The sequence below is a fragment of the Clupea harengus genome, unplaced genomic scaffold (assembly GCF_900700415.2).
Source record: "Clupea harengus unplaced genomic scaffold, Ch_v2.0.2, whole genome shotgun sequence".
Taxonomy (NCBI): Eukaryota; Metazoa; Chordata; class Actinopteri; order Clupeiformes; family Clupeidae; genus Clupea; species Clupea harengus.
In genome coordinates, this window is record NW_024880669.1 from 5,780 (window position 1) to 15,131 (window position 9,352).

Here is a 9,352-nt window from a genome sequence, read left to right on the forward strand (position 1 = left end):
TTGGTAAGGGATTCAGAGGAAATGACTACCGCAGTCATATGCGTCACAAATGAACAACAGGTGCAGCCATATCCAGAGGCACTGTCACCTTACTTGAGCGCCATAACCCCTCTCCTTGGACACATCAATGGTGCCCTTTCATTACCTGTCCAGATTTGCCACTGAAACAAACATCGTTGCTCAAATGTGGGCACTTTAAAGCGGTGTTGAACAATCGCCATAATCCTACGGAGCTTTATTGAGTTCTGTACAGAATCTATAGGAACAGTCTTTGACTACTTGCAGTCAAATGAATCACAAATGCACCACAGGTGCAACCATATCCAGATGCGCTGTCACTTCACTTAACCCCATAACTCCTCTCCTTGGACACACCAGTGGTGCCATTTCATTGCCTGTCCAGATTTGCTACTGAAAAACGGACAAACAAAACTTATAAGTGAATAGCTATTAGAGGACAAGATCAATAGAAAGCACTAGAGACTGCGCACAAAGTATAAGGACATCGATCACACTGGCCACTGTAATCACATTAATACGATTGGCCTGTCGAACACATGTATACAGAGATAGGAAGACTCTCACACCAAAACAAACCCATTTGAAAACACTTGTGTGTGTGTAGACCATACTGCTGGAACACAGAAATCGTTTTAATTGCAACAAGTGTAGTGCCGTATATCGGTAAGATTGACATCTGAAGTACACAGGTAATTATAAGACAAGGCAAAGCATTGCAATACCAGTTAATGAGGTTCACCCTGCGTCAAAGAAAATTGCAGTTTAAGGTTAATTTCATTTTCATATGACTTATAATAAAATAAATTCAGAATAAATATACATTACACAAATATTCCTATGTGATTAATTAAGATATTTCTCATATTTCTTGGACCCTGGTGCGTGGTCTCATTATTAGGGTTCCCTATTTTATCTGAGCCCATTGAGGTAATATTAAATCATGTTATCTTTAATATATTCAAGTGGTAACACAAAGATGCTTCAGACTACAGAAGGGGATATATGGAGGAACTGTCAGTTTCTCTGTTCCTCCATCAAACCAGGGGCAGACAGAAATTCAGTTCATAAAATTAATGGGCCCTTGGCTTTCCCGCAGATGCTTTATTAGCTTGATTTCCATTCATTTATATTGCCTTTGTTGTAGGGGTCCAATCTATGGTTAGTCTCAGTTGTTCTGGGAGCGTGTTGTAGAGGGCCCCCTACTGGTCAAGGCGACACACTATCGGTGTCTGTAGTTCACTGTGCAGGGTCCCTCTGGTTGCTGGGTGCCCACCAGGTGAAGCAGGCTCTGCAGATGAAAGAATGTTAAGTGAGTGACTCATCACACTGTTTGTCTGTTTTCACATGCAAACCATTGGCCTTATATGGACAACTTTAAAACAGTCCTACTTCAATGTAAATGTCCTGTTCTCATTCTATTATTCATTTTAATGAATTATAAAAAAATTACTGAACTTCACTTTTCAACAACTTTTCCAGCCATCCTTCCTCCAAACTATACTCGAAGATGCTGATTTGTTGTGATCTTTCCAAACATTTTGGGCTGGGTGGCACAAAATCTTTGCGAAAAAGTGGAACGCCAAATCATATCATGTGCCATGTGTACTGACCCTCACAGAGTTTTATGCTGAGTAAGGTCCCTGCACATCTATGCATAGGTCTATAACTGTCAGGAATGCTCAGCTGACATGGAGCTGTCCACTCAATGAACCATGGATGGTATAGCCCAAGGCACGGGTGCACTCCAGGGGTAGGCTTTCCTTTTTTATCAAGTCTAAACAGTTAAGATGACACAGCTGAGGATGTCTAGTCAGACATGAGAAAATTGCTTCTGAATTTCATAAATTGCCACAAAGCTTACCGGATTGGGTAAAGGATCCAAAAGAGTGAAGTCGAATTTGTAGAGAATCATGGCCACGAACATGTGCAGTTCCATTATTGCATACCACCTGCAAAAGAAGCACATATAAGCTATCCTATTAGATATTAACCAACCCAGCAGATTGATACACAGCACAGGATAATACATAGCACAGACTTCACACAGTGCAGACTACTAAACACCACCCAGTCCTTGACTTTTCAGACACACACTAAAAAACTAGTGAAAAAAAAGTGAATTTTTCTTTTTTATCTCTTTTGTGAGGGCCATTATAATGCTTCTTGGTGCAGTGCTCCTCCCTTTCTCCTTGGCCCTGTCTGCATTCTTTGGAGAGGCGGCATCTTGGTTCTGTTTCCTCTTCCTCAGAGTCGAAGAAGACACAGCCAAAGGGGAGCAAACGATCTGATCTCTACTGCAAGCTGACAATCCTCTTCTAGGCGCTTCCAGATTAGATTGTGTGGACAGCTGCAATGGGCAAGTGCGGGAGGGAGACGAAGAGAGTGAGTGAGGAAGAAAGAGAGAGAGGGAGATAGAAAGAAAAGAGAAAGAGAAAGTAATGAACAAGACCGATGTGTGTCTGTGATAAGTGAGGGGCAAACAGAGGCAGTGACACAAAGAGAGCAAGGTAAAAAGGAGAATAAGAAGGATTGAGAGAGAAATCGAAAGAAGTGATAGTGCATGGATGTGAGAGGGGCAACAGAGACATAGTGAGAGAAAGAGAGAGAGAGAGAGAGAGAGGGAGAAGGTGAGAGACTGAGAGAGAGAGAGGGAGAGAGAAAGAGAGAGAGAGAGAGGGAGAGAGAGAGAGAGAGAGAGAGAGGGAGAAGGTGAGAGACTGAGAGTGTGTGCGTGGCCATGAATCTTGGCTCGATCTGTCATAATAACCTTTAAGACAAGCAAGTGAGTCACGGCGGGGCATTGTGTCGGTGACGCAGGCCGAGAGACCAATCTCTTAAAATGATCAAATTAGATGGGCCCCGCCCGGGGTGGCGGGTGAAGTGTGCGCCGTGACTGGTGCCAGCTCACTGCTGTTATTTCCAGGCGCTTTCTCAAGTCGAGCTGCTGCACCCTGAAACCAAATCATCTCAGCAGCTGTAGGCTCTCTGCTGGATTGATGACCTAGGCCACGTGTGCACTACATCAGGTAGTCAGGTGTGACAATGGAGGTCGTGACAGTGCTTCGGCAGATTCAAGGGAAGGAAGGGATTAAAAGAGATGGCAAAGGAGAGTGGAGGGAGAGAGTGTATGTGTGTGTAGAGAGATAGAGAGAGAGAGACAGAGAGAGACAGAGAGAGAGAGAGAGAGAGAGAGAGAGAGAGAGACAGAGAGAGAGAGAAAGAGAGAGTGAGGCTGTCTTCTTAGCTCTGGGTGGATTTGTGAATGGAGCCGCCTTTGAAATGTGATGGCTGAGTCAGACCCTGGACCCGGTGGAGTTGCCTGACTAGGTGCTTCTTAGCCTCGGGTTTGTGGCTTTGATTCTCTTCAATGGCCTGTAATCTCAGTGTGATGAATCAGCAGTGAGGATCTGAGAGGGTTTAATAGACTCCATCAGAGCACTGGGGATATTTCATCCAGCTGACTGACTGCATGAGAAATAAGGAGAAAGGGAAGCAACTACAACTCACAGATACAGCTTAAAAATCCAACCTGTCCTCCTCTTTTGACTGTAAAAATAGTACTATAATACATAGCACATAGGTTAAAGCAGTACCCAATCTCCTCTGAACACGTATCAATGACAACTGACAAAAGAATGTTTCTGGAACATACAAAAACAAGTATCGGACATATATGTCCCAGGAATGTTAACATATATGTAAAAAACATTCTTTCCTATGAAAGCAATATTCCACAGTGCTTCCTTGACTGTTCGGTTCTGCCTCAAGTCCTTCATTTATTGAGAGGAAGGTATTCTGCTGTTCCCACGGCTGCAGAGGATGCAGTTCCACCCACAGGTATTTGGCAAGGAGTGGTGAGGAATGGAAATCTATGCCCAGGAGGCTAAATGTCATGGTCATAGGGCATGCAGCTCTTACAACTAATAAATATCACCACTGGACTCTGGAGGGAGAACATTCATCTTGACACAGCCCACAAATGTAATGTAGAGACACTCACTGCTGTCCTAACCGTCACAGATGGGATTCAGGGACGTCTGCTCTTTACATTCCTTAGTGGCATCCTTGATAGCCATCACATTTAAGAGAGGGTTATGTTTGTAAAAAAATATATAGTTTTGACCATGTCTTTAAAAAGGACGGGTTACATAATCAGACTTTCTGTGAATACATCTGCCCTTCCTTGTTTGTCTATTCCTCTCTCTCCCTGTGGATGACTGGAAGGTTCTGCGATTCCCACACCGAGTGTGGGCCGGAGCGCCGCCAGGGTGGGCCAGCGTGCTGGTCTGGAGGGAGGTCAGGGGTCATCTGTGCATGTCTCCCACTTTGATGTGCATCTGCAGCTGGGAACGCTCTCCCCTTGATCTGCCTCCATTAGCGGCCTGCTCTGTTCCCAGGGCAGCGGTGATGTCATTCATGGGGTCTCTCAGGAGACCGGGGCTTTTTGTTGTTTGTGTGTGTGTGTGTGTGTGTGTGTGTGTGTGTGTGTGTGTGTGTGTTAGATGTTTGGTGGCAGTTTGCTACAGTGCATTAGATATCTAGCCAAAACAACTGCCACATCCACTGGCTACACACACATGCACCTCACTAGAGTCTAGGAGCATGAGTGGCCTCTCCACAGTTTGAAGTGACCGTAATTATGTCAATGATGCTTATCTGATGAATTCCTTAAACATACAACTGAACTCTGAAAAATGAAAGAATAAAAGAAGGTAAGTGTTGATTAGTGCTGTCTAACCTCAAGTGACTAATATACACACAGAACACGATTCAGCCAGATGAATCATCAGGAACACATTACATAAGGGGGGTGTGGGACAACATCAGATATGTTGGACTGGGTGTGTAGAATAATAATAATAATTATTATTATTATAATAAATATTTGCCTCTGAATTAGGCACATTTCAGGGTGATTGAAATTCCTCCCCCAGGCTTTGATGAGCTTCTCTGCCCACTCCTGAACATGCTTGGAGCACAGAAATCTGTTTTGTGTGTCTGTCCCCCGTTCACAGTTTCCCCGAACACCCTGGCAGATCCCTGGGCCCTCGGGGCAATGACATTTGTGACAGCCAGTACTGCCTGAGGGGCAACAATATGTAGCTGTCTGCCAACAGCAGCACCAGCACCAGGCCACAGACGAGCACCAACAGCGCCTGGTCAATTTGGTATGCATGAAGGTACAGATTGTCTGCAGATGGCATTTTGCACCTTTATGAGTTCACCTTTTGGAAGCAGGGCATTGCTGCGCTTCTGAAATATCAGTGAGCTTAGCTGTGATTGCATGTGTGGATATTTGACAGAGTGTAATAATATCAAGGGTTTTAATGTGAGCTGTGGTAGCGGTTAGGATGGCAGAGCGCACCAGGCGATGCATGTAGACGGCTTTGTGAAGGCATGACTGTAAAGTCTGTTTTTCTAACCTTCCTGGGCACTGGTATTTGCCTCCTCCAAATGCCACGAACCCTTCCAGGAAGACATTCTTTACTAAATCCGCCTTCTCCCATCTTTCCTGTGGGAAGAAAAGTTTCATTTCAAAGAGTACATGAGCAAAGAAAAACAACTAGAACTAAATAAAGGTTTTTGTGACTTGCTTACAACCCTAACCTAAAGAAAAAAAAAAGTTTTAGATCACAGCCAAGAGACCTTTCGTTTGGGGGCTATTTTTGAAACTCTTATGCTCCCTTAAAAAATGTCCAGGCACTTCACCATTCATCCACTATCTCTTTTACAAATGCATTAAAATGTACAAAGTCCATTTATTTGGTAAGTGAAGCCTTTCCCGGCATCAAATATTTAAGGCCTACTTGGGGAAAACTATGAGATACTGGCCCAATCCTGCACTCCCAGGGTAAAATTAGAGTGCCTTTCCACTGTCTGTGGACAGTGGTTGGATGGAGAGCATGAGAGTACAGGAGAGAGAGAGAGCGAGAGGAAAGGAGAGGATTGAAAGAGAGGAGAGGAGAGAGAGAGAGGCAAGAGGGACAGGGTGACTCTAAATCACTAAAAGTTCAAAAGTAAACTACTTGAGATAGTTTACTTGTCATTTATAGATAGGAGGGTCTCTGTAAGCCTGCAAAGGAAGGTAACTTGTGAGGGTTATTGTTTAACCCCTCACCCTCTCCACACAGATAATGTTGTTCAAACTACTTTATGGTACAGCCATCAATGTGACTCTACCCATAACATCTTACTCCTGGTCTGGGAAAAATAATAGCATAGAGACTAAAACCTTTTGTTAACCTTTGTGTCTGACACGTTGGTGAGTGTTAACGTGCCATTACTCCACATTCTACAAAAGTATGACCACACTTTCTACTGGCAAATGACACATGATGTTATGTCTTCACCAAAATTGAACTTTTCACGCTTCATAGGGGGGTTTTGGAAATGTCTTTGAACTTCCATGAGCATCTTTGAGTTCCTCTGGTGTGTGAATTAGGGGTTGACTAACGGCACGTTCAGACATGGCATATGACCAGGCGTAATTCGTCTCGCTCTCATTGGGATTGAATGGGAGACGAAATTCCGGCTGTTTGCGCACTGCAAACGGTCAAAAAATGCAGTGTGAAACGATAGACACTTCTCGCCCTAAACGGGCGCCATCTTGACTACGTAACGGAAGAGGAGCCCTTTCGGCTGCTTTTCAGTTTGGAAAGTTGGCTGACTGACGCCTCGCAAATCAGTTCAACCATTTTTGCTGGTTACAATAACTGTGTTATCTGATAGTACAATGTCTATTTCTTGGTAACTTTTGAAAAATCTAAGCAAGATAACGCCAAAAAATGTACATTTACATACAAAAAACCGCTGTCAGCGGAGTTTGGTCCGCCATCTTTGTTTAAAATTTCCAGTTGGCCGGAGGGAGCTGGCGCACAGATTTATGGGTAAAAGGCTGGCAGATTTGCGTCCGTCACTTCCGCCAAGTGGTTATCGTAAGTATTCCATTTGAGACAACACTAATCAGCGACAGAACGCACTAAAGATGTAAGTGCGTATGGCGCACTACGCCTGTATTGCAGTGTACTTCGTAAAGTACTCGATATAAGACACAGTCATAGTAGTAGCTGCTAATAAGTTACATACAGTATAACATTAGCATGCTGATATGAATTATATAGTGTTTCTGTAGAACATGAGTTGTTGTCAACATAAACAATTGATTGTTGTTTACTTTGCTCATGAACATATTTGGGGCAAATAATCCACTAACTAGCTATTTAGCTCTTTAGCTTCGTAGCCGCCAGCGCCGGCAGCTGGGCGCTGCACTGCAACTGAACTTGCTGCTTGACAGCCAAAAGTGATTTTTCTGACTACCCTCCCAAGACGAAATTTCACCTGATGAATTACGCCTGGTCATATGCCATGTCTGAACGTTCAGTAAGGGGGACTCACAGGCTTAAACTCCTCCGGGGCGGGGAAGTACTTAGGGTTCCTGTGTGCCCAGTATGGAGACACCATCAGCAAGTCTCCAGGAGGAATGATGTAGTTCTGAGACAAGAGGAAAATACAAACACACAAAAGAAATGTACAATCTGTGTGTAAGTGTATATATCTATGTATATATACATGTGTATATACATGGGGTGTTGTGAACTTATGTTAGATAACAAGACATTTAGGTGATTGATTACTATCCTGGAGGTACTAATGTACTGTTGTACTAAAATAGCTAACAGTATTAAACACTTTCGCACTAGGGATGCTAAAAAAATCAAAGTTAGCTCTAGCAATTGTCCTAAATTCGTATTCCATAACCACTAAAAAGATATCCCTTAGATTGGAATGAATGCATTTAAATCATACTACATCTGTTCATTTAGGATATACTTAGAGCATGAATAGTGAATAGGCAACATATTTGAACATACTGTAAGTCGGTTTCAAATGTTATATTGCATAATGAAAGTTGTTCAACAAGTAGTTCATAACTATACATTCATTCCAAGAAGTCTAATACCCCCCACCCACCCGCCACTAAACTTCACTAAAGAGCACCAGTTTAATCTAAAGAAAGCAATGTTACTAAAATTTCACAGGGGTCTCTGTACAACTATCTCCTCAAGGCTCACCTGTAGTTTGATTGGCCGCACCACCCTGCGGGTGATAGCACCTGGGGCCCGGAGCCGGATGGCTTCCAGGATACACCACTTCACGTACGGCATCTCCTGGAGGTCCTCCAGCGTCACATTGGTGTTTTTGGTGTCTGACACCACCAGATGCAGACAGAGAGAGAGAGAGAGAAAGAGATACATATAGAGAGAGAGAGAGAGAAACAAAGAGATAGAGAGATGAAGAAGAGAGAAGAGTTCATTACACATTATATTTACAATACACAAGTACCATAGGATCACCACTTTGGAAATTCATTAAGGAAATTAAGATCATATTACATACTGCCTTTACTGTAGAAATTAACCAGGTGCTAATTTCATGATTTCCCTTATTACAGTGGCACATCTGTTTACATGGTGCTTTTGCGATAGCAAATTTCCCATGAGACTATGGCGGTAATGTTGTCTTCGTGCCTCGGTGCAGTGCCACTAAGTGTGAGAGTCTGCTGTCCTCTAGTGGTTAAACAGAGAACAGTAAGAACAGAGGTGGACTCTGATGAACCTTCTGAACTCACTCCCAAGTAACTCCAGCTAGTTATCTTTCACTAGCCATAAAAGAACCAAGAATCTTCACCACTGCCAAATGTGTTTCTGCTGATGCAGCAAGTTCCTTATAATAGAACATGATCATCTCTACCTTGGTTTTTCAGTGTAGCATTTATCTCCTCCATGGCTTTCTTGTAGGTTGAGGGTTTGGACATCATGAAGGCGATGGCCCAAAACGTTATCTAGAGAGATAGAAAAACAATCTTCTGTTTATTTATTGTCAACTTCCTTACAGTCCCTCACAACCCACTGTTTTAAATGATGAGTTTAAATGATGACACCACATGGGCACCATCTTTAAAAAAGACTAAGTTGAAAAAAGTGCTTACATTGAAATGTGTTATTAATAATTTTTTCATTAATTGGTTCATAATGGCTTCTTATCAAATGTTTATTCTAAACAAAGCTTTAACTTACAGGTATTGCATTAGCAAGGGATGCCCACAACATGAGAAGGCCATAATTGGGCAGGAATTTGTCTGTTATCGTTGTAACAAGGTGTTGCAGCAGAGTCTGAAGAGCAGAAGACATGACAGATATGAAATAAATACATTGACAGGACATTTATTACACAGCAATTACCCATAATATATTGTTTAATCAATATTTTGGTTGTAAATATGTTTATTCATAGCCTTCATATCCTTCAGTGTGTGTGTTTGTATTAGTAA

The 9,352-nt window shown here is 42.8% G+C and overlaps 1 protein-coding gene across 1 annotated transcript; it reads right to left on the reverse strand.

Moving 5' to 3' along the window:
- Positions 1-614: 614 nt before the first annotated feature.
- LOC122132541 (24-hydroxycholesterol 7-alpha-hydroxylase-like) lies at positions 615-9,227 on the reverse strand. The gene is made up of 7 exons (XM_042707223.1): positions 9,099-9,227; positions 8,773-8,863; positions 8,094-8,227; positions 7,417-7,512; positions 5,445-5,533; positions 1,883-1,970; positions 615-1,309 (listed from the first exon to the last, which is right to left on the reverse strand). Exons 1-7 carry the CDS (start codon positions 9,210-9,212, stop codon positions 1,241-1,243), a joined length of 681 nt encoding a protein of 226 aa, XP_042563157.1. The 5' UTR covers positions 9,213-9,227; the 3' UTR covers positions 615-1,240.
- Positions 9,228-9,352: the final 125 nt, after the last annotated feature.

Coding starts and splice junctions, on each gene's coding strand:
- LOC122132541 (XM_042707223.1), bottom strand. CDS start 9,212: ATGTCTTCTGCTCTTCAGACTCTGCTGCAACACCTTGTTACAACGATA. Junction 8,228..8,772: donor TGCTACACTGAAAAACCAAG/GTAGAGATGATC, acceptor TGGTGGTGTCAG/ACACCAAAAACACCAATGTG. Junction 5,534..7,416: donor CCCCGGAGGAGTTTAAGCCT/GTGAGTCCCCCT, acceptor TTCTTCCCACAG/GAAAGATGGGAGAAGGCGGA.